Source organism: Sus scrofa, chromosome 12 (assembly GCF_000003025.6).
Source record: "Sus scrofa isolate TJ Tabasco breed Duroc chromosome 12, Sscrofa11.1, whole genome shotgun sequence".
NCBI classification, from domain to species: Eukaryota; Metazoa; Chordata; class Mammalia; order Artiodactyla; family Suidae; genus Sus; species Sus scrofa.
Window position 1 is genome coordinate 1,372,359 of NC_010454.4, and position 24,600 is coordinate 1,396,958.

At 67.4% G+C, this 24,600-nt stretch overlaps 1 protein-coding gene across 1 annotated transcript in view; it reads right to left on the reverse strand.

Moving 5' to 3' along the window:
• Positions 1 to 24,600, reverse strand: part of BAHCC1 (BAH domain and coiled-coil containing 1) — a 56,349-nt gene that overhangs the window by 22,085 nt on the left and 9,664 nt on the right. Inside the window, 2 exon segments of the mRNA XM_013989840.2 lie at positions 2,905 to 3,027; positions 12,786 to 12,965. Coding sequence (XP_013845294.2) covers positions 2,905 to 3,027; positions 12,786 to 12,965 — 303 coding nt within the window.

Here is a 24,600-nt window from a genome sequence, read left to right on the forward strand (position 1 = left end):
CCCCCAAGTGTGAATCCTCACGGTTCTCAGGTGCGCATTCCGTGGCCAGGAGACAGTCCGTGCTGCTCTGTATCACCGTCCGTCTCTTTGTTATCGTCCCAGTCAGATGCTCAGTCCCCATTCAACACTGACCCCCCCCCCATGCCCCCAAGGTGTGGACTTAAGTCCAGCTCTCAGCAGATGGCCCTTCAAAGGGCCTGGCCCTGTGCTCAGCCTGGTACCCTCAGGGTGAGTGGTGGGAGGGGGGCAGCGGGTGGCAGTGCGTCCCAACCGGAGCTGGGGGGTGAGGGCTGGGGTCTCAGGGATCCCCCCCAACCCCACAGGATGCTGGGGGAGTATGAGCTGGGTGGGTCTTTACAATCAGCCGTCAGAACCGTAAAAGCTAGGGAGGCTGCGGGCTCGTGGCTGGGGTTTGGCTACGTGGAGGGCTTGCGGCATGATGGGGCCCCTGCACAGCACGCTGCGCCAGGACGCCCCGCCACGGGGCGGGGGTGACTGAGGCCCCCCTTTGAGCAGGATGGTGCATTCTAAGTGAAGACCCCCCGGAGGAAGTGAGGCCCAGGGAAGGCGCGTTTGAGAACGGGCTGGCCGTGGACGACCTGGGAGCCCGCAGCCCTTCCGCACCGTAAGTGGCTGTCTCGGGCTGGGGGCCAGCGTGCGCGTTTCAACGAGGAAGATGCCCCAGGCGGCCTTGCCCGTCTCTAGTCCACTGAGGCGTCTCACTGCCTCTGCGGCTCTGGGCCCATCCAGCCTGGGGGCTGGTGGGTGAACCCCAGCTCCTGTGCCAGGCTATGGCTTGCTGTCTAGCCCTGGGGATACCCCTGCTCCCTAAGCAGGGCCATGGTACCAACTCTGGGGACCTTGGGTGGCCCTTCTACACCCAGCTGGGCAGCCTAGATGGTCCGAGTGGAGCGAGACAAGAGGGAAGCAAAGAAACAGGTGGAACTTTTAAAACTGTCCTCAGTCGCGTAAATTCCTCGTCACTTTCCTGCTCCCTGAAGCAGGAGGGAAGAGGCCGGCCTGGCCCACACCTAACAGCTCCACTTCCAAAGCCAATGACATCGTGGGTGCGGCTCCGGACCAAGGCTGTGAAAGCCCAAGGCTGCCGTCAGCGCCTGGAAGGCAGGAGCCCACGGTCCAGAGGGCGTCTCTGGCTCCGGGTTGGGTTTCTGGGGCTGGGACCCCCGCCTGCTCCTGAAAAACGCTATCAAAAGAGCAGCATAGCTGGGCTGACTGGGAATCTGGGGCACTCAGGCCGAGGCCTGCGGGGGGCGTCTTCTGGGCAGCAGAGCACCTGCTCTCCCACCCCAGGAGGCCTGGCTCCCTGGAGGCGTCCAGTGGCCGTCCAGCCCCCTGACGGTCTAGGGAGCTCTCCCGCCCCGGCCTGCAGGCAGGGCCTTATCTGCGCCAATCCCAGTTAGCCAGCCCTGGGCTGGGCCAAGGCCAGGGCCTTCCAAGCCTCGGCGGCCCTGCCCGGACAAAGACGCAAGACGGGCTCCTGGGCCCGGCCACGCCACGCTCGTGGCCCGGAGGCTGTGAGAAGGGGCTGGGAATGGAGGTGGGGAGGCCCACCCCGGCTGCCTCACGGGTCCGCTTCCTTCCCTGAGACCCTGGAGGACGCTCTCCTGCTCTGTGGCCACCACCTCGGCCCCGCTCAGCCCCGGTCCTGGCACTCCCTGGGCCGCACCTGCCCCGGCCCAGGAGCCCCTCTCCTCGGGCTGGGTCAGCCTCTCAACCCACGTCTCTGGCGCTGACCCACCATGAGTGTACAGCCGCCTCCCGGACACCCCCAGGAAGGACCCCTGCCCCACCCCGTCCCTCTGCCTGGAAGCTGAACTCACCCCTCCCCTCAGAACTGCTCCCCTGCAGGTGCGCCCCCTCCTACAGCCTGGGCCACAAATGGAGATCACCTGGGAGCCCTTGACCCTCAGGCCCCTTCCAGGCCCCAGGGGGAGTCACGTCACGGTCCAAGTCCATGACCCTTGTCATCCAAATACAGAAACTAACCCCAAAGCCTCTGCACCCCGCCTCCGGGCCGTCCCAGGAAGGCCTTTCTAAAATGCAAATGAGATGTCACCCCACCCCAGAAAAATCCTGGAGACAGGGCGCCGAGGCCTCCGGTGGCTCCCCACACCTGCCCTATCTTCGAGCGGCTGCGTCTCCCGCAGGCGCCCTGATGGGATCTGTGCCCTGGAGGCTGGGCTGGGTACGCACAGGTGTGTGTGCGCGTGCACCTGCACGAGCACGCCCGCCTCGGGGACTGCCCCCCACGGCCCCACCTTCTCATCAGCGAAGCCCCAACCTCAGCGCCCCCTCTCCAGCCCCTGCTGTCTGCTGGGCCGCACCCCTGCCCCCTTCCCTGCCGCCCCCCTACCCCAGGCCCCGGTGCGGGGTGGGGGCCTGGGTGCGGCCCAGCTCAGTGAGGCAGGGAGCACCGGTTCTGGGGGCCTCCCCGACCCCCACCTGATGGCATCCTTCCCCTGAGCTGCCCCTGGGGCCCCTGAGCTGCGGGGGCGGGGGTGAGGGCTACAGGGCCAGGGAAGGGCGGGGAGGGAGCTGGGTGCCACCCCCTCAGGGCCACGGTTATTTGGGATGCTTCCCCTGAACCCTGAGAACTCAGACAGCGTGGGCGTGGCTCCGGCAAGCCCGCCCGCCCCAGCATGAAACCTGCTGCTTGGCCGTGGTCTGGGCCTAAGTTTGAATCCTGCAGGGGCCTGAGAAGCGGGCCCGCCCTCTTTCCGTCCCTCTCACAGCCGCCTGGGCCCGAGGCCTGGGAGGGAGGGTTGGCTTAGGCTGGCCGCCTTTACCTGGAGGCCCGGACATCCTAGCCCTGCCCCGGCCCCTCTAGGATGCGCTGTGCCCCAGGCCCCACGCCATCCCTCACGGCCCCACGCCGGCACTTGCCTTTTTGGGTTCCATAGAAACGATGTTGCCCATAGAGAACATTGCTGTTTCCATGGTGATCCAAGTGGCTCATGGGTAGGAAGGTGGATGCCAGACTCCCCGAAAATCTGGGGTACCCTGGAGCTAGAGAAGCAAGGAAACGGCTGCAGAGGCGCCTCCGGGCCCCAGGCTCGCACCGCCCTGACCCCAGGGAGGCGAGAAGCCGGCAGGTGGCCCGGGAGCGACGCCCCGCGGAGCCCGGCGCACAGCCCGCCAGTGGGAAATCAACCCATCAATACATCATATTAACTCTGACTCGACTAATACCATCCCTCTGGTGTGGCACAAATTGAATTGCTGATGGGCTGGGGAGAGAGGCAGGATGGAGGAGGGAGCCTCTGAGTTCCCTCCCAGCAGCACTTAGCAGCACAGGAGCTGCGAGGCAGGGCAGCAGAGGGGCTCTGGAGAGGCGTCCTGGGAGGAGGGGGAGGAGGGGGACGCACGCGGCCTCAGGCCCTTGCAGCACAGGCCGAGCTCCGGGCAGGAGAGCCGGGGTCGGACGCCGCCTCGGCCTGCGCCTGAGCAGGCAGCTCCGGGCTCAGCGGCCCACACCCTGGGCTGACTTCGCGGGGTGGCAGCCTTCCACCTCGTTGGAGGCCAGAGGCTCCGGGCTCTCCACCGGCGGGGCCCCCTCTGCTCTGAGGTCAGTGGTGGCGATGCCACCCCTGGAAGAGTGCCCTGCATGGGCCCCCAGCCCCGAGGCCCTCCCTGGAGCCTCCGAGCCAAGTCAAGCAGGGCCCTCTGCGCGTGGAGGGGCCCGGACTGTCTTCCTGGCCTGGCACTGCCCAGCAAGAAACACCAGCCACACCCTGGACCCAGCTCTGGCTGCCGGGGACACCACCCTGCCTCCCAGACAGAGCTAACCCTTGGCCAGGGGAGGCGTCCAGACACAGGCACCCTGGCGTGGGGCAGGCGCGTCCGCTGGATGCCCAGAGCCACCAGCCACCAGGACGCAGCTCCTCACGGCTGGTCCTTCCCCAGCAGGCGTGGCGGGGAGGGCCGGGGGAGGGCAGAGGGCTTGCACTGGGTGGCGGTGTGGCCGCTGGGCTGGGCGCCATCTTACTCCCAAACTCATGCTTTTCCCCAGGGAACATGGGTCCCAGAGGAGCTGCTCGTGGGGACCCCTGATTGTCCCAAGAGCCACCAGCTGCCGGGAGCCGCCTCCCACCTGCGTTCTGGGCACCTGGTCTCTGATGAGGGAGCAGGAGTCCCAGGGTTTCCCCAGGGACAGGGACAGGGCCGGGCCGGGCTGCCAACAGTGCCAGGACCAGTGTTTGAACAAGAGTCACAGTCGGGCCTGACACAAGGGAGCCATGAGCCCCACATCTGGGGAACAGGGGCGCCCGCAGCCGCTCAGAGCACCACAGAGCCGGGAGCCCCTTAACCTTCTTCCAAACTCCTTTCGGACAGAAGCCCTCTGCTGTGCCGGTGGAACCCCTGGTGACAACTCGGGGCCGCAGGCTCCACCGAACACACGAGACAAAGACCTTTCCAGGAGGGGAGGCGGGGAGCCTCAGGACACCTCCAGGCTCCACGTCCTCGGGGGGCCCGAGGCCCCGGGCCCCCTGGGCACTGGAGCTGCTGAGGGAGGTGGGGGGCGGAGGCCAGCTCCACCTTGGTGCCAGGGGGTGTCTGCGTGCAGGGGGGCAGCCCTGGAACTCACTTGTGCAGGCCCGAGGGTGCGGGCGGCCATGCCTTCGTGGGTGGGGCCGCGGAACCAGCTCAGAGGCTGGGTGAACGGACAAGGGGCAGAGCTCGGAACGGGAAATGGGCAGACACCACAGAGGGACAGAGGGAAGAAGAAAGGGTTCCCGTCCAAAGAGGGTGCCCTGCACCGGACCCCGGCGGGCCCTCGGGCAGGAGCCACGGGCCGCTAATGACACATGATGCTCTCTGGTCAGCACATGCCTTGTGAAAGCTCTGAGAGGTCCCTGGATGTCGCCCCATGTGGGACTCACGTCCCCCGGTCCCATCTGAAGACGTGGGGAAGGTGCCCGCCGCCGCCCCGGGCGTCCCCCCTGCAGTCCCGCCTGCGGAGGGCACGGCTGAGCCTGGCTGACCGGCCGGGTTTGTGTGCGGAGACACAGCTGGAGCAGATGTTTCCCAGATTAAACGCAGCTCCTGGAAGACTTGACAAAAGCCGAGAGCTGGGGAGGGGGGACAGGGCGGCCAGGCAGAGGCCTGTGTGTGTGTAGCTGGGGGTGGGGGGGGGCGCGGTTAAACCGCGCAGCTGTCCTCCTTTAATTGGCTGCTGTTAAATGTTTTACGGGGCCTCATTTTGGTAAACAGAAGTCTGTAAATTCCTCCTTCCCAGACTCCGTTTCCCAGGCACAGACCCCCCTGTGACCCCTCAGGAGGTCTGGGCCTCCCCTCCGCCCACCCGTGCCCTCGGGGGAGCGGGCATTCAGCCCGGCGGGCCGGGGTGGGCTCCTTCCGGCCGCACCCTCTGGGGCCAGAGGGAGGCCGATGGCCATGCATGTCCCCTCCGCGCGCGACCCTGCGCTGGTGGCCAGGGATCAGGGGCGCCCTCTCCTCTCCCATGTCCAGCCTGCGCCCCCCCCCAGCTCCGGGACCCCAGAGGAGAATGAGGGGGAGGGAGGAGGAAGCAGATGAGGGCGGCGGAAGAGGAAAGGGAGAGGGCGGGGGAAGGGGCCCGGCCGGGGTGGGGGGCACCGGGGGTGCGGGCGGAGGGGGAAGCGGAGAAGCCCTCCCCGCCGAGCCACAGAAAGAACCCTTTCTTCTTCCCAACAAGACCGCACTCTCTGAATTGAAGAAAATAAAAAATGATTTTTATGAATCAGAGCAGCTGTTCTGAGACCAGGAGCCAGAAACCGGGGCTGCTGTGGCCGGCCCGGGGCCGCCGGGTGCACGGAGGTTTAGACCGAGTGGTGGGCTCCGAGGAGGGCGCAGGGGCGGGGGATGCCGTCGGACACCCCGGAACCAGGGCTGGGGCTCCTCGAGTCCACACCTTCAGGGGTGGTGTGGTCCAGAACCCCCTCATTCCCAGGCCCTCGCGGCCCCTCAAGTCCAGCCACTGAGATCACCCCAACTGACAGGTGGGCTCCGGCTGTGTCCCTGGAGGCTCCCAGCGAGCTCTGGGGAGGGGCCCGGGGCTCAGAGGTCACACCTACTGCATCTGAGAACGCCCCCCCATCCTGCGCCCACGCTGAGTTACCGGAAGACTTAACCCAATCCTGTGACAAAAGCGACAACGGGGCGGGGTGGGGGGGTCCCGTCACGGCACAGCAGAAACGAATCTGACGAGGAACCACGAGGTCGCGGGTTCGATCCCTGGCCTCGCTCAGGGGGTTGAGGATCCGGCGTGGCTGTGGCTGTGGTGGAGGCCAGCGGCTACAGCTCCGATTAGACCCCCAGCCTGGGAACCTCCACATGCTGTGGGAGCGGCCCTAAAAAAAAAAATCGAAAGTGGAAGTGGGATGTAAGAGGTCGAGGCCCCTCCCGGCATCCCCCGGGCCCCCAGGGGCCACATCCCGGAAGGTCGGGGTGTTGGTGGGAAGTGTGCTGAGCGGGCAGGGGGAGCGGGGTCAGTGGAGGCTGCCAGAGGTCAGGGTCCGAAGGACAGAGGGGTGAGGAGGGCGGGGGCAGTTCGCGGGGGGGGGGGGGAGGGGGCCTGAGAAGGGGTGGCTGCCCGGGAGGACCCAAGGCCCGCGGCAGGTCTCTCAGCTGGGGGGGAGGGCACCCCGAGGCCACCCTCCTCTCCCGCCAGTCAGCTCGGCCCCACCCACCTGTGCAGCCCTCACCTGCCCTGGGCTCCACGCCTCCCCAGCAGCCCAAGGTGCCCCAGGGCACCCACCCCCCTGGCAAGTCCTGCGGGGATCCCGGCCAGCCCCGGATGGGGGGGTCAGAGGACCCCCCACCGCAGGGTCCCTCCAGACCGCCACCCCCAGGCCCGCGGAGCTCAGTGTAGACACTGCAGGCTCAGCAAACTCTTCCAGGGCCTGGGGCTCAGGGTTGAGATCAGCCCACGCCGCTAGTACATGCCCCAGGTCCCCGCAGGCTACCCGCACGCCCATGGGGGCAAGGCCTTCCACGATGGACGGCCCCGGCTCCCTGCACTGCCTTGACAAAGACGGCCACCTCCCTGGAAGCTTGAGTTGCTAGAAAGTTCTCCCCACCACCGAGCCTGAAGCCGCGGCGGCTGGGGGCTGAGGGGGCTCCCCACCACGTGCCTGGCTGAGCGCCGACCCCTGGGGCCAGTCATCGTGGGTGAGCTCCACGGAACCTGGGTCGAAGGGTCCCCAAGCGCCTCCCTCTGGTGGGGGACCAGGACCCCTCCCGTCTCCTCTGGGTCCGGCGCACCTGCCCGGGCTCCGACGGAGCCACCAGACCAGCTCACCCCACCCACGTCCCGCAGCCCTGACGGCTCCCGCCCTCGCTCTGCCTACAAGCCTCCTCTGCAGAGCCCTAGCCAACAGCTCAGAAGCCTGGCCCACTCTCACGGGTTGGTTTTTTATTATTATTATTTTAGGGCTGCACCCAGGGCATGTGGAGCTTCCCAGGCTAGGGGTCGAATCAGAGCTACAGCTGCCGGCCTACCCAGCTGGCGTAGGTTCACGGCAACACCGGATCCTTCACCCACTGAGCGAGGCCAGAGCTCGAACCCACAGCCTCATGGTTCCTCGTCGGATTCGTTTCCGCTGTGCCACATCGGGAACTCCCTACTCCTAACATTTTGAAAGCTACGACATGTGCCAGGCTGGAGGTCCGGACCCAGCGCCCAACCCCGACTGGGTGCTGGCTCTCTCCCACGTGACACCCCTCCCACTCAGGGTGCCAGCGGGTTGAAGTGTGGTGCACCAGTCTGCTGCGTGACAGTGACTGCCCAGGACGGCGGGCTAGGAAGGATTCTGAAGCAGCATCCCCGTGCAGCGTGGGAAGGGCGGCAATCGACGAATCCGGTCGGCCCCGGGTCCAGGAGGGGCCCTGGCGGCGAGGTGGGAGGACACTTGCCGCCACCCCTGCTCTGGCATGTGAAGGGAGTGACCCTGGCACAGCCCCTCTCCACACCCTCACTGATTCTTGCCAAATACTCTGCCTCTGTCCACAAGCCCCTCAGGCTCGCACACGGGCTCAGCACCCTGGGGTGTCGAGGCTCTGCTTCCAAGTCCAGGTCCCAAGATCCACCGCCCTGGGCTTTGGCGGGGGGGAGCCCAGAGAGACCCCCTTCTTGGGCTGGAGGCGGCTTCGGGAGTGCCCAGCAGGGGGCTGGGTCGGGGGGGCCTGGGTGCCCACCCCACGCACACACTGACCCCCAGCCACACGGGTTCGGGGCCTGGCAGCCTCGGTCTGTTCCCAGGCCGAGGGGAGCGGCTCAGAGCCGGGGGAAGGTGCCAGCCTCCGCGGGCGCCTCTGGAACAAAAGCAGCAGGCAGCCAGCCCAGGAGCCAGGAGCTCATGGACAGTCCCGGGCTCTTGGCCTGTGCTCCGCAGAGAGGAGCCGGGCTCAGGCCCCATGAGCAGGCAGGCAGGCTCGGCAGAGGCCCCTTGGAAGGTGCGCGGCCTGTGAGTGGGGAGGGCTGGGGCGACAGGCCTGAAGCCGGGGGAGATGACGACAATCTCAGAGCCTGGCGCTGGGAACAAGCTGGCGTGACCCCCAAACCCTCACCAACACCCCCCACAGCAGCTCTGACTGCCAGGGAGCTCGGCTGGAGGGAAGCCTGGGCCAGCCCTGCCTGGACCTCTTGCCCTGGCTCCCCGCCCTGCCTTCCTGTGGGCTCCAAGCCCCTTCCTGTCCCCCAGGGGCATCTGACATGTGCTTGGCGGATCCCGGGGGCCTGGGGCCACGGAAACGATGCCAGCCAGCCCCACGCCCAGGTGTGAACCTGAGAGGTGCGTCTGCCCAGGCAGCGACGCCACCCCGAACCCCGGTCAGACCAAGGGCTGCCCATACCCCTGCTGCCAAGGTCGGCCCAGGGCGACACACAGCTCCCCGGCCCAGCCGCGGACAGGTGCTGCAGGAGACACGCAAGGACAGCGCGGCCCCTGGAGGCCACGTCTCTGATGAGGATGTGCCTGAGGTGAGGGCGCTGAGGGGCCGAGGTCGCCAGGAGGGCGCAGGGAGGGCTGGCCACGCGAAGCCGGCGAAGGCTCTGGAGGGCATCAGAGGTCCACACAGAACCGGCCTCCTTCTGGCTCTGACGAGCCGGCTGGAGGGATCCTGTCTGCCCCGGCTGCTCCGCGCCCCCACATCTGGATCTCGAGAGCTCGGGCCCTCCCCCCACGCGGTCCCCGGACGTCAGAGGAGCCAGCGGCTCCCACGGACCCAGCCCCTCCCCTCTGGCACCGGCAGGGACCCGGAGGCAGGGGAGGGGTGCTGCCTAGTGCGGGGGCGGAGTCAGAGGCCATCCTGGCCACACCAAGAGGACCGAGGCCGGGAGAAGGGCAAAGGGACCAGGTCCAGGCAGGGGCCTGCCTCGGAGAAGCGCAGGTGACGGCCCTCCAGACGGCAGCCATGGGGGCCTCTGAGGCCACGAGGAGGTGGTGACCTCGGTCCCTCCCACAGACATGCTCCCAGAAGCCCTGGTGGGCCCCGGGGTCCCCGAGGGACAGAGGGACAGCAGGGAGTCAGCCCCTGCCCCACGGGAGGTCTCCCTCCAAGCCCCGGATGGAGAAGTGGCGCTCTGCCAGAGACCGGCCAGGCCGAGAGCCAGCACCGGCACACGTGCCCACTGCCGCCCCAGGCGCCCCCTCCAGGCGGCACGAGAGACCGCGAGCAGCGCAGGCCGAGGGGGAGCAGGAGCTCCGGCCCCCCAGGACAGGATCCCCTTTCATGGCCCTGTGGGTGGTCCCCCCAGGCAGCTGGGGGTGGGGGAGGGAAGGAGGGGGGCAGGCTGGCTGACAATAGGCCCAGCTGTGCTGCACCCCTGCCCCCGCTGCTGGGACCCACCCGGGGCAGGCTGGCTGGACGCTGCCTCACCCCTGCCTGGGGCCAGATCCGCCGCCCACCCTCACCCTGGGCCCCAGAAGGGAAAGTCCAGGCCCTGGGGAGACCCCTCATTGGGCGAGCCTGGGGGGCCAGGAGGTCCAGGGGCGGACAGACCAGCTCGGCCCCCCCCAGCCAGATGTTCCAGGGCGGCTCCCCTGCACCCCAGCTGCTCCCTCGAGGAAGCAGGAAGCCCTGGTCCCTGCTCTGGAAGCTGCCCCACAGATGGCGGGACAGAGAGGTGGGGCCCCTGCCTGGGGTGGAGGGGCAGCTGGTCCCCAGTGGCATCCAGCCCCGTCCTGGCCTCTTTGCTCTTGAGCTAAGGACCTTTTCAGGGGCCCAGGCCTGGCCAGCCCCAGGCTGGGGAGGGGGCCACAAGAGGCTTTGCCCGGCCCATCTCCTCGCCCATCCTGGAGGCGGTGAAAGGGAGCCGGACGAGGGTGAGGGCCAGACCTCTGAGCAGCCCGCCCAGGCAGCCCACCGGGCCTGCCAGCCCCCACTCTCCGGCCATGTCGCGTGCCCCCCGCCCGCCTGGCCCTCCCTCCCCCTGCACACACACACGGCAGAGAAACAGGCCCCGGCACGCGGGGAGCCAGCTGGCACCCAGTCAAACTAGCAGCCAGGCACGCTGCCAGGGCAGCCAGCCAGCAAGCGCTGCCACTCGCCCCAGCCCCGCCCGCCCGAGGCCTTTCCGCGGAGCTCACAGCGAGGCAGCCGCACCACGTGGCCCGTCAGGGAGCGAGGCTGCAGAGGGCGGAGGGCCGGGGAACCCCGCGGGAAGGGGTTCCCCGGGCAGGGCAGCTTCACCCACAGCAGAGAGAGGGAGGCAGGGCGGGGAGGCCAGGCCCGGGCTGGAAGGTGCTGCGGCTCCCAGGACAGACACACCAGGTGCCCACAGGTGGGACCTGGCAGGCTGGGTGACTCCCCCCCCCGCCTCAGCCACTGCTCCCCACCTTCCATGTGTTCCGGAGCCGGGGCGGGGGGGAGGTCAGAAGCCTGACCCGCACCCCTTGCCCCATCCCTGCCCCCCGACACAGCACCCTCCCCCATGAGGGTGTGGGCACATGCGACCTGAGCAGGGGCCAGGGGCTGGCACAGACCACAGTGCCACCCCACACTGGCTTCCCAAGCCACTCGGTGGTGGGAGCTTCGACGGCCAGGTGGCCCCAAGACTGTGGCTGAGGGCGGCGGTGGGCGTGACTCCCGGCAGCGGCTGGGGTGGGGGGTGAGTGTCTGGGGGCTGTTGAGGGCGCTGCCTGCAGGCTGCCACCACCCTGCCCTCCCGGCAGCCCCCAGAGGGCAGATCGGGGGGCACCTTCTCCAGGGCCCCAAACAGGTGGCGCTGCCCACAAACCACCTCCTTTCGGAAAAGGCCCACACGGGTGGACGGGAGGGGCGACACACACACTTCCTGACGCAGTGCTCAGCCGCCCCGACCCTGACCGGGGCCCACGCACCTGGGGCTGTGCCGGGAAGGGCGGCCGTTAGCTGGGCACGGTGGTGGCACCGGCTGCTGCGGGCCTCCTTGCGCCCCCACCACCCAGGGCTCGGCCTCCTCCTCCCCTCGAGGACATCCTGGGAGCCAGATGCTCCTGCTGGGACCAGGAGTTTTCCGGCAGACACAGAAGGCGGAGGGTGGGAGCAGCAGGGGTGAGGGGTGCCAGGAGCTTGGGGCTACCCAGGGCCAGCCCGGGAAGCCCTGAGGCCGGGCCGGGCACCACCGCCCTGGGCGTGCCCTGGGGAGGCTGCTGAGGGAGTCTGGCCCAGGGACCCTGCTCTGCCCACCTGGTCCTCAGGGCCGGCCTGGCCGCCCCTCCACCGGGGAAGAGAGTGGCTCCTTATCGCCTGCCCAACATGTGTGCTCCGCACGGCGCTTCGAGCCCAGATTATTTTAACAACTGTCCCTCACTCGTCACCTGTCCCGTTTGGAAAACAGCCCCTTTCTTGTTGCACAAAGAGAGGTTTCTCTCGCTCTCCAGCAGCGCCGGGCGCTAATCTCCCGGCCTGGAACGCGGGCGGCGGCGGGCGCGGTGTGTGGGTCCGCGTGCTCTGCAAACACAACGCCCGCCGCTCAGCAGTCATTGAGTTACGGCGGTACCGGTGCCAGGAGCGGAGAGCCCTCTGTGCCCGCTGCCAACTGCAATTACCTCTCCGCGTGCCAGCCGCCGTCGGGCTTAACCCTTACCACGCCGTGGGGGCCCAGGGGCCGAGTGGATACCAGCTACCACAGGCCAGGGAGGCTGCTCACGTCACAGTGCCAAAGGGCTGAGCAGACAGCGGGCGGCCGGGCAGGGGGTGCCCTCCCTGGGGAAGCTGCAGGGAGCCCCGGCATCCTAGCAGGGGCCCTCCTGCAAGCCACAAGGCCTGAAAGCCAGGCGCATGAGGCGCCTACTGTGTGTACAAAGCCACGGCAGCGGGGGTGGGGTGGGGGGGGGCAGGGGCCTGGGAGGGGCTCTGCTCTAGGCCGGGCCCCCAGGGTGGCAGCCTGAGTCTGTTGACAGCTCTCTCCTCCCTGGCCCTCCCTCCCAGCTGGCACATCTGGAGCCCATGCCTGCTTGAGTCTGGGGGTGGGCGCAGCCTGCGGTGGAGGGCGCGGCCCCGCCCGGCCAGCCCAGCTGTGCTGCACATTTGCCTCCCGGAGCCCTGCCGCCCGCTCCTTCTTCCCTCCCTGCCCATCTCTGGTGCACATCTGGCCAGGACCACTGGCTGGCGGGCCCGCCCCCTCTTTCCAACCAATTACCACCTCCCCCGTGCGGGCTTCCTCGACAGGGAAGCAGCCCCTCGCTAGAGTGCCTGGCAGGGTCTGCAGCTGGCTCTCCCGGCCACAGCAGGGGAGCCCCTGGCCGCACCCCTGGGCCCGGGCACCACGGGGCAGCTGGGAGCTGGAGCCCGGCACTTACCTTCGTGGGAGTGGGAGAACCAGATCTGGGAGGCGGTGGGGTGGGAGCCACGGTAGGCCTGCTCCGAGGGGGAGGGCGTGGGGCCGCTGGGGTGCGCGGAGGCCGCTGAGCCCAGGCTGCTGGTGAGGAAACTGCCCATGAAAGAGGAGGCCGGAGAGTTCCCCATCAGGCGGCTGCTGGCTGTGGACGCAGGGGGCAAGAGTGAGTTGGGGGCGGGGGTAGTGAGAAGCCCTTCTCTCGGCCAGACTCCTGGGTCCCAAGCGCCCCAGGCTTTTGCCTTCAAACGGCCAGCAGCCGGGGTGGGTGCTGCCTGATCGGCTGACAGTCAAGCTCCTGCTACTGCGGCACCCCAAGGCTGGCACTGTCACGGTCACCACGGTGCCCACCTTACCCCGCCTCCATCAACCGGGTGCCCAGTGGTGTGGCAGAATCAACGTCCAGGCCCAGGGCCCATAGGGAACAGGTGGCCCTGCGGGGGACCTCGGCCCCGGAGGCAGAGCCCCTGACTCTCCCAGGCCAAGGCTGGCAGACGCGCCAGAGCCCGTCTCCCGGGAGGACGCGGGTCTTGAACCTTCTCCGTGATTCCCATTGAGGACCCCATCGGAGCGGGGTGCCCTCTGCCAGGCGAGCAAGAGAAGAAAGTGAGGCAGAGGAAGGGAGCAGCCAGAAGGGCAGGGAACGGCTCTGACGCCCCCAGGCTTTCTTGGATCAGGCCCCGACCCGGGCACTGAGACGCGGAGAGCAAGTCACAGTCTAGGACATGGCATTTCCCCTGGCAGCCAGCCTCCAGAGCCCCCGACACTGTGTCCCCTCTCTGCCCAAGTGCAGGAGCCAAGGCCAGGCTGCTTGAGGCTCCCGGGGTTACCATGGTGACGGGTGGACCGCGCAGGAAGGGCGGACTCAGAGCTCTGCGCAGAGCAGCCCCCAGAGCCCGGTGGGTGGTCTGGGCTGCACAGCTCAGCCCCCGCCCCGGCAGGGCCCCCGGCACCTTGTCCCCTCATGGGCAGCCAGCCTGGCTTGGGACCATCCCGGGTCCAGGGAGGAGGGACCTGGGGGCTTGCTATCCCATCAGGCTGAGTGGAGGGGCCTGGCAGGGTTGGCAGGGGTTCTGGGGGCCCCCGCGAGGCTGCAGCCCAGCCCGAGGTGAGTCAGGGCAGCGGTTTCCCTGCCCTGGAGGCAGAGGGAATTGGTGAATTCCTGATGCCTCATCCAGCCTGGCTTGGCCCTGGGAGCTTCCCAGACACAGGGTGAGTCAGCAGAGAGGCGGCAGGCCCTTGAGCAGGGGAGAGGGAGGGGCTGCCCCTGCCAGGACCCTGGCAGGTCCCCTCCCCTGCCTTCCACTCCCGTGCAGGAAGGGGACACTCGGCGGAGAGAGGCAAGGGCCTCTGGAGAAGGGTATGTGCGCACCGGCCAGGCACTGGGGTGCGAGCTGACCTCTGCAGCAGGTGTCAGGCCAAAGGGAGACCCCGCGCGGACCGGGGGCAGGGGGCGAAGGTGCCCAGGAGCCAGGGACTTCCCGGCCCGCAGGGCTGGGACCGCTGTGGGCCTGGCCAGACCACAGGAACGTCCAGCCAGGGGAGGGACTTGGGCTGGGAAGGGAAGTTCTGGCCTCGGGGCAGGCGGGCGGGTGGAGCAGGCGGAGACAGAGGGCGGCCCCTGCTGGGCTCCAGGGACCTGGGGGGGCCATGCCTGTGGGATGAGTGAGGCCTCTTCCTGCCTCGCCCAGGCCTCTCCACCCCCGCACCCTCCCAGGAAAGTCCCTCCGCCCTGCTCCTCCGGGGGACAGTGGGAAGCAACCGAGTCCAGAAGTCGGTCTGGATAAAGGATTTCTCCAGGAGCTCAGCCTGAGAACCTACAGTTCTCCCACACCACGGGGAGGGGCCGGGGAGGGGGGTGGCGCCAGGCCCCGGGCTGGGCGGGAGGAGCGGCCACCCGGAACCTGAGGCTTGGAGGCAGCCCCCTCACAGACCACCTCTGCAGACCCACCCACCACCCTCGCCCTCGAGGCCACCCACCTGCAGCCAGAGCAGGTGGGGAGCAGGCCTGAGGCCCAACAGGGCGTCTGACCTGACGGGTCCCTTGAGCTGGAATTTGGGTGGGGGTGGGGAGGCACGGGACTCTCAAGGGTGGGCATCTGTTTTGACACTATTCCAGAAGGGGGTCCCACTGCAGGGAGCTTTGGGGGGTGGCGGCATGCAGCTCGGCCAGCCGGGGTCCTGGCTTCACACGGCAGGCAGGGGACAGGCCAATGACAGGCCGCACTTCTTGCCGTGGGCCTCCCCAGCCAGTCTCCCAGCATGGGGGACCCCCTGGGTGCTTGTGAGTCCAGAAGCAAGGGCCCCGCCCCAGAGTGTGAGAAGTGAGGGGGTGGGACGGTGCCCCAGGCCTGAGCTCTGGCCCCGGATCTGGGCTCCCTGGGAAAGGGGGGGACCTTTCGTTCCGAGCCCTCAGGGCCGGTCACAGCCTCGTGGGCAGCTGGAGGCCCCCAGGGTCCCGCCTCCGGCTGGGCCACTGATCCGAGGGTGAGGGGTCTCCTGCCTCCTCCTTCCCTTCATGCTGAAGACGGAAGAGGCTTGTCACATGTCTGTTAATCTCCGCTGTTAGACACTCAGGTGAAACGAGGAAGGGGGCAGAAGGCCCGGGCACAGCCGTGGGTCCCACGGACCACCTGTGAGGCACTGCTCAGCTCCAGGGCCCCAAGGCTTGTGCACTGCCCTGGTGGGAGACTTGTGCCAGTACCCAGGTGGCCTCTCCCTCCTAAAACCCCAGCCCAGGGCTCTCACCCCCTGCACAGCAGGCCAGTGCGGGGAGGATGGGCGTGGGGGCAGGTGCAAAGCCAACTCCCTGCCAGGTGCCCAGCCCGGGGCTCTCCCTCACCGTCCTGAGCCAGAAGTCTGGAAGCCGCCGTGGGTCCTACAGGCTTTGCCGGGGGGCCCTGCCGTGGGGGCGAGGCGAAGGGGACTGCTGACACCCAGACCCCTGCCAGCTCCTGACCCACGGACTGAGTGTCCAGGACGCTCCCATGTCACCTCCACGGCCAAGGAGTTTGGCCGTGGCACCATGCCCAGCCAGCAGAGGCGTGAGCAGACCTGGCTGCCACCTCCCCAGCCCCCACCCGCTGACCAGTAGCCAGCCCCAGACAGAGCCTGAGCAGAGGCGGCCTGGGCCCCGGCCAGGGCTGGAGCCACGCGGCCAAGTCTGGCCGGGAACTGGGCCGGAGGCTTCTTTCCTCTTGGCAGGGTCCTTGCCCACGGAGTGCTGCGGTCAGTGGCCTGGGCTGGGGGGGACAGTGGGAGCCCTGATCCTGGCACCTTCTCACAGCAGGGGCTTTGCGAACCTCGTATTAATCCAGGTCACTGCCATCCAGGTGGCGGGCCCACCCCGGGGCTGACAAAGGAACAGCGTCCCAGGGTTGGCCCCGTGGCCCAAGCCTGGGCTGGGTCTGGATGAGGCCTGTCCCTCCGAGGCTGCCCTGGCTCCTTGAAGAGGAGGGTGGCCTGTGCCCTTCGTCCCCCGTGGGCTCTCATCGCAGGGATCCGGCCGCATTGAGCATCATGTCGAGACAGGGATCTGAACGCGGGGGAGGCGTCGGGGGGCACAGAGGCTGCCCGCTCTGCCCCGCGCCGGCTGGCCCACCACCCGGCCCGCCCCAGACACCGGGCTCCAGCCCCAGCCCCAGCCCCGCCGAGGACGCCACGGAGGCCTGGCCCGGGTGCCGGGCTGGCTGAGAAAACCGCTCCGGAAGCCAGAATGCCCGGGAGGGCTGGTGGACACCCCCTACCCACCCCGCCGCCTCGGCCCAGCTCCTCCACCCGCCGAGGCCATCCGTTCCCACGCCCCAAGGCCCAGACAACCTGGACCGGAGGCGGGCGGTATCTGGATCCTGGCTGTGCGGCTCCTTCCCTGCCAGCTGCCCGAGCTGGACAGAGCCAGGCTGCAATGCCCTGACACCCTGAGAGGCTCCAGTGACCGCCGAGCCCAGGCTTCTCTCACACGTGCTGGCCCTGGCAGAGGTGGCCCTGTGTGGCCAGGTAAAACCAGAGGGGGGGGGGCCTTCCGCTGCCAACCTGTTTGCCAGGCCCACCTGCCGCAGCCAAGATGGTCAACAGATGTGCCCGGGGAGCCTCTAGTCCAGAGAGGGTCTGCCTGCAGCAGAGCACCCAGAATACGAGGGGCCGGCCGGGCCTGGGGGCCTCCCACCCCCACCCCCTCCCCCCGAAGCAGGGAGAGACAGAGACGGGCCCCAGAGAGCTGGGAGAGAGAGCTGGAGCCCAGAGCTATGGCAGGAGGAGCGGTTTTGTGTTTTTTTGTTTTTGAACTTGGCCACCGAGACAGCATCTTCCTTTTCTGGAAACTGCGAAATGGGTTATTTATTTATTTATTTTTTTTCAAGGCCTGGTTGTGATGGCTGGTGGCCGCTCCTGAGGAGCAAAGCCCCTTTCCAGGCTCTCGGTGCTCCCGTTGCTTCTGGGCTTCTGGAAGCCCAGCTGATGGGCTGCTGGCATGGGGCTCCCGGCGCCACCTGGCTGGCTCCCACCTCCCACCTCCCCCAGGGCCCTGCAGAACCCAGCTGGGCCCTGGGGCACCCGCCTGGGCCCTGGGGACAGCGGTGGCGGCTGAGACACTGGAGAGACGGGTGGCCGGCCTGGAGGGTCGAAATGCCCCTCGTGTGCTGAGCCAGGCCCTGGGCGGGCGGAGGCAGGAAGGACAGCGGGACGCGCCCGGCCCACGCTGCTCTCAGGCCGCCAGGAGAGGAGGACGAAGTCCAGGCCGGGGGTCTGTGGGGACGGAGCGGGAGGGGGCTCGGTCCAGCCTGCTCGCAGGCGGGTCCATCTGTCTGGCCACCCACAAGGATGGGGGAGGAGACAGGGTTGGGGACACCAGGCCCTGGTGGGAAGGGCTGCTCTGGGGCTGCCCGTGGGAAACCCAAAGGGCTGCAGCCCTGGCGGTGGCAGGTGCACCACAGCGCCACCCACAGACCCCCCACAGACCCCCTCCGGGTGCACACGAGTCTGCCAGCTCCATCACGTTGCCACCGGGAACTGGGTCAGCTGGGCTGGAACCCACCAGTGCCCAGGCATGAATGTGCATGTGTGTGTGCGTGCGTGTGTGTGTGTGCACACGCGTGTGCAGGCACAGAGGCAGCCAGGGGCTGTGCGTGGGCACTCGGGTTTGTCTGGGTATGTGTGCCTGGCTCTGAGTGTGCACGAGGTGACTTGTTCTTGTGCGAAGGGGTCCCTGCGCCGGGCCCCTCAGGGACACTGCTTCCCGGAGTCGTGTCTCCACCAAACCGTCCCCCTACTGACCCAGGCCCTGAAAAAGGCTCCTGGCCTTTGGTTCTGTCTGATGCCAGTGGTGACACGGGAGGGCTGCCAGGCCGCGCCCCTGGCGGGGGACACATCCAGCTTAGACGTGGTGGGAGGGGAACTCTAGCCTCAAGCCTGTACCGAACTGCGGCCCCAAGACCCACCAACCCCCCTGCTGCCCGGGAGTCGGCCCCCTCCCCAGCCCAGCGGCTCAGTCCCCCGCCACCTGGAGCTGAAAGCGGGTCCAGTGCTTGTGTGGCTTCTGGGGGCAGCTGCCAGGCGGTCCGATGCCTCTGTGGTGCAGAAGCGGCTCAGATGCCCTGTCTGCTCTGGGAAAACCCTGCCCGCCTCAAGCCGCCCCTCTGCTGCCACAGGCCTGGAGTCCTGAGGACCCCACCCAGGAGCCCAGCTGCCGTGCACAGCCCCAGGAGATGGAGGGACAAGAAGGGGAGGCCCAAGAACAGGGAAGGACAGCGGAGAAGGACGAGGCTGCAGTGCCGGGGGAGGGGGCAGCCAGGGGAGCGGGGGAGGCGAGCTTCCGCCAGCCCCGCCCTGGGCCATGGGGCCCGCCCAGACACATGAGCACTGGCCTGGGAAGCCCCTCTCTGCTGGCCCAGGAGAACCGTCCAGGAGACCCGGTTGGCTCAGAGGCAGCGTCTCTCAGGCCATAATAGGAAAACCCTGTGGTTACCGAGCCACCAGCCCCACAGATGCAGAGGCAATGATGACAGGGACAGGCCCAACCACCAACAGCCCAGAACTAATAAAAGAAAAGGAAAACCGGATATAAATCTGCTTCTTATTAAAAGGGTAAATTTAGCTTTGGCTGGGGCGGGGGAGAGGGGCGGCCCACACGCCCCACGGGGCCGCCCTCGGACTCTGGCCAGGGATCCAGAGGGCTGCTCCCCCCACTCCTGCTCTTCACACCTCCCGGGGTCCCCGCCTCCCTCCCGCCTCCCGCGCCCCCTGCAGACACGGCCAAGGCCAGGCCGCAGTCAGGCCGGGGTGGGGGTGACCTGGCCCCGCCGGCGCCACCCCCTCCAGACCCCGCCAGCCCGAGGAGCATCCTCGGCCAAAGCCAGGCTTCCCTTCACGCTGTCTTGGAACAAGCCGGCTGTACGGAGACGAACGCCCTGGTGGTGCGGGGGCAGTGCAGACGCCCTGGCCCCTCCGGTCCCCTCAGAGGAGGAGCCCACCCGGACAGGGTTGCAGGTGTCCGCTCTGCCCCCCCCCACCCCATCCCCTGGACCCGGGCACCCAGCAGCCCCGTGCTGGCCTGGGACCCCCGCATCTCAGCTATGGGCTGAGGGCGGGAAGGGGCCTGGACAAGGGGGTAGGGGGGCACCGGGCTAGGCGGGCCTGCTCACAGGGTTTGGTCGGGTCTGGCGGGGCCAGCACAGGATGGGCCCTGATGAAACCTGGTTCAGGCGAAGGCCCCGGGCCTGTGGGCAGTGAGTTCGCCCTGCTGCCCACCCCTTCCTGCCCTGTGTGACCCAGCCATGAACAGCCTGGCACTAGACTCCGTCCAGTGGGTGTGATCCTTCTGCTCTGCCTCTGTCCCCACACTGCTGGCTGTGCTGCGTGGAGGCTCCAGGGCCGGCAGAACAGGAGAAATTAAGCTGAGGGGAGGCAGGTGCCACCACCCTGGGCGCTCCCCGATCCTGTGGACTCACCCATCTATCTGCCCCCCTCCCTCCTTAACCCACTCCCTGCCCCCCTCCCCTCCCCTTCCACCATCCCCGGAACGTCCACGGTGGGTCTGGGGTGGTCAGAGTCCCGAACAATTAGCCTCTCTCTTGCCACCGCTTGCTGTGTGCCCAGCCTGGGCACTAGTAAAGGGCATCTGGGCTGCAGCCCCCTGCCAAGCTTCCTGACCCACCCCCAGCCCTGTGGCTGCAGAGATGGACTCAAGCATCACTCCTGGCGGGTACCCGGCCCCGCTGCTGTCGTAAGCACGGCACTCTCACCCTGCCAGGAGGCTGGCAGTTTCGGGGGCACTGAGACGCACCACTTCTGTGTGGCGCGTTGAGGAAGGGTTGGTAGGGTCCCTCCAGATGACACCCCCACATCCTGCCCCAGGTCTCAGCCAAAAGGCATCGAGGAGGAGCTGGTTTGGATGGGTGTGGGCGGATCTGAAGAGCCATCCCAACGACACTGAACATGGCTAGAGGCAGCACCATTCCGGAGCAGGGTCATGGACCATCGTACAGAGCAGCCTGTTGTACCCCTTTCTCGATAAGCTTCATGGGGCCCTCTGATGGTGCCAACTTTTTGTCCTCATTTCCCAGACAACTGCTTCAGGTACCGTTTGATCCAGGCACACCTTTCTGCCACTTAGGGACCCTCTGTTCAGGCCCGGCCGTGCCTCCAAGCGGCGGCGCACCCAGCCATCCCCTCCACTTGTGGGGCCTGGGAACTCAGCCCCAGGGAGGAATGCAGATGGGAGGAGAGAGACAGGGTGATAGGAAGGGGCAGGCTGACGCGGGGTGCCCCAGAAAGCGGGGTCACGAGCAAGGTGGGACGGCCAGAGGGACACCAGTCAGTGGGCCCTGACCCCAACTCTCCTCGGAAGCTGGTCCAGCCTCAGGCTTACTCAGCACGGCCACCCCTGGCCTTGGCAAGGGGCGGGCTCAAGACGGACTGACCCTCAGGGTTTGGCCCAGGGACGCCTCCAAGTGGGACGACCAGCAGGAAGGGCAGAGAGCCAGAGGAAAGGCCGGGCCAAACACGCACACGGAGAGGGCGGGACACGGCGGGGCAGACCCACGATGCTGAACACGCAGCGGGGCGTGCCTGGTGGGCACGAGGTGGGGCAGGCAGGCGCCGGGGAAGGAGGACCTGGATGTAAAGTGCTGTTTATGTCTCAGCAGGACTGCCTGGCCCTCCAGGGGGCACGGGGGCGGGGGGAGCAGGGGAGGCTGCCAAGTCCATGGCCCTGCCCCCCGGCCCCCAGGAGGCCCCGAGGGGCCCCAGCACGTGTGACACCTCCAGGAGATACGGAGGAGACCAAATCCCCAAAGGGGACCCTGGGGGAGACGGGTCCCTGGCTGCCCAGCACCCAGAGCCGACGCACACCGGTTCCTGGCAGACGGGAGCGGGGCCTGGGCCTCTCCGGGCAGAGGCCTCCAGGGAGCGCACACTCTCCAATTCGATTCCTTTTTTTTTTTTTTAAGGGCGGCACCTGCGGCATATGGAGGTTCCCAGGCGAGGGGTCGAATTGGAGCTGCAGCTGCCAGCCCACACCACAGCCACAGCCACACCAGATCCCAGCCGTGTCTGCGACCTACACCACAGCTCACGGCCACACCAGATCCTTAACCCACTGCGCGAGGCCAGGGATCGAACCTGTATCCTCAGAGTTCCTAGTCGGATTCGTTTCCACTGTGCCACAACGGGAACTCCCCACTCTCCAATTTCTGACAGGCCGCCCTCCCCACCAGGCCAGGCCTGGCTCCCCGCTAGAGAGCATACTGGGGGGGGGTGCTGGTGGTGGGAGTCCCCCAGGAGAAGGGAGGTGGGACGGGGGCAGGGTGCACCCAGGGCCCCACCGTCTTAGTTTCCACCAACAGCAGCAGGGCTGAGAGGAAGCAGCCCACGCCCTTCAAAGCGCAAAGATAATGTTCTCACCTCCAAAGGCGGTGGGCGTGAGCCCAGGGAGAAACCCCCTGACGCAACACGGCGGTGTTTCTGGGATCTCAAAGTGAGCAGAGCTGCTTGTGGGGTGGAGAAGTGTACCCCAATGATCTGGGGGCCCCCAGGACAGAGAAGCAGCCCTGGGGTGGGAGGGGCGCTGGGCAGAGGACCAGCCTTGGACCTTGGCCTGGAGGCCTGTGCTCCTAGGAGGCTCCCGACGACGTGACCGCAGGGCAAGCAAGAGGCCTTGTGGAGGAGCCTCCGCCACCTGGACCCCCCTCGCCTCGGGGGCAGGACGGCAGGAGACCTGGCCCTCAGCCCGATTCACCCTCTGGGCTCTGGGCAAGTGCCATGTGCAAAAAAGGACTCTGCTGCTGGAGTGGGGGACGCGGCTTTACCTGCTGCCCGGGCAGGACGAGGTCCCCAAAGGCCAGGACCAGCTGTCCACTCCCGAGGGGGCCGCCAGGTCTGCCCTGAACCGGCGTCGGCTCCAAGCAATCCAGGGGGACACCCAGGTAAGCCCGGGCACCTGCTGACCTCGCTAGGGCAGGCAGCTGGCACGGGACCATCGGAAGAAAGCGCTGCCCAGACCGGACAGCACAAACGTCCTTGTCACCCAAGCCACAGACTGGGCGGGCCCCGAGCTCCGTCCAGAGAATGGAATTCTAAGCCAGCTCATCCGTTAGACAAACAGTTGCTGAGCGGCGGCAGGGTGCAGGGTCGCCCACCCTCACCCTGGAACCCGAGGAAGCCGCGGGCGCCCGGGCACCCTGGCCTTCGACAATGGCCCTTAGTCCTCTCGTGACCCCCGCTGGCCTCGCGGCCGCTTGGGGCCATCCCGCTGGCCTGGGGCTGGCATATCTGGGAGCAGACTTCTGGCAGGTGGAAGGCACACGCTGCCCAGCCACGGACAGCAGTGCCCGCCGGCAGGGGCGGGGCCGTGTTTGTCTGGGGGCCTCCCCGGAGGGGGGACCAGCCTTTCCAAGGGGACAGGCCAGAGTGGACTCCCTGGGGAGAAAGTGATGACGGCCCTGGAGCTGGACCAGGCGGAACAGAGGCGAAGAGGGAGGGGGCTTCTGGTGGCCCAGCCAGGTCACATATGCAAGGAGGCCGAGGGTCTGGGGGGAGGGGAGGGACCTCCAGCCAGCAGCGGAAGGACAGGGAGGACCAGCTAGGGTCAGCACATGAGGGCAGCTGCCGCTCAGGATGTCCCAGGGGAGTCAGCTGGCCCCCGGCCCCCCATGACCCCTGACCCCAGGTATTCAGGCCTGTATGTAATTCCCTCCCCTGAAGGGTGGGCGAGACCCTCTCCCTTTTTTTTTAGGGTCGCACCCTTGGCATATGGAAGTTTCCAGGCTACAGGGCAAATCTGAGCTGTAGCTGCCGCCCTACACCTCAGCCACAGCCACATCTGCGACCGTGAGCTGCCCTCGTGGATGCCAGTCAGATCCTTAACCCTCTGAGCCACAGGAACTCCCGGGACTCGCTTCTACGAGCAGAACCCCGCAAAAGCGAGGGACACTCCTCGGGAGGTTTGACTACAGAGAAGCTGTGATGGCCCAGGGGAGGGGCCCCAAGGAAGGAACCCCTGTCTCAGCCCAGCCTTGAGACGCCTGAAGCCCTGACGCCTCGGCCTAGACTCCGACCCGCAGAAACCGAGAGAAGAAATGTTTATCTGCTAAGTTGGAGACGACCTGTTACACAGCACTAGCTGACCAATACACAGAGCGGCAGTGGAGGGAAGGGGGAGACACTCCGGCCCCGAGACACAGAGCCATGGACGCACTCCAGCCCCACGCCCCACCCGCCCCACGCCCCAAGCCAGCCTCCCCTTCAAGCCGGGCCCAGGGGCACTTCGGCCCTTGACCGCTGCGAGGACGAGTGGCCGTGGCGGTCCCTGCAGGGCATCTGTGCCTGGTCCCCCTCCCCTTTTGCTTGACACGCTCAGGACTGTTTATCCATCTCCCAGGGTAGAAGTTCCACTCGGTACGTGGCATCCACCCGCGGTGGGTGCGAGGGACACAGGTGCCCCGTGTCCATCGTCCCAACTTCTCTCAATTTTATCTGTATTCACACGCGTTAGGGCTTTTTAAGAGTTCGCCTAAAGATGCATTGCAACTTAATTTAGATTTAATTTTAATATTAATTTGAAACAAATTAAAAGCTTATTTTTAGGAGACCCACAGGGATGCAAAAAAGTCTCAAAAAGGAGACTGGCTTCAGGCAAACTGCCCTCGAGTGACCTCCCGGCCGCGCCTGTGGCAGGCAGGTTGGAGAGGGCGGTTGCCCACCACCCGGTGAGTCCTGGGGGACCACGGAGTCTGGCTCCGAGCTCTCCGTGCCCTGCAGGGCGAGGATGGCTGTGCACACAGCCAGGGACAAAAGGATCCATCAGCACCGTTCTGCACAGCACTGCCAAGCCAGGAGGCGGGCGGGAACCCGGGTCCAGTCCTCAGGTCTGAGTCCAAACCTGGGACCTGAATCCACCCCATGCTGGCTGCCAGGGCCCTGCGGGGAGCGACAGGAGGAGGCATCTGGGGCCGACCCTAGTGACCCCCGAGTGCCAAGTGCCTCGGAGGCACCAGGCTGTGAGCAGCGCTGCCCGGGCGAGGGAAGGGCCTCCACGTACAGGCTGGGCAGGGGGCTGCCAGGCAGGGGTCGGGGGGAGCCAAGGCCCAGAGACCACCCGACGCTCCAGGGACGGTGCTGAGGCTCAGCTGGGGCAGGTGGGTGGGCAGCGTGGAAGGCCTGAAGCCCAAGACGCCTGCTTAGGGCGCACGTCTGCAGCCCACCACGCCCCGGCCAGACAGGAGGGAGGGGGAAGCGGGGAGGAGCCAGCTGTTGACCACAGTGTCCAGTCAGGGTCTTCGTGGCCG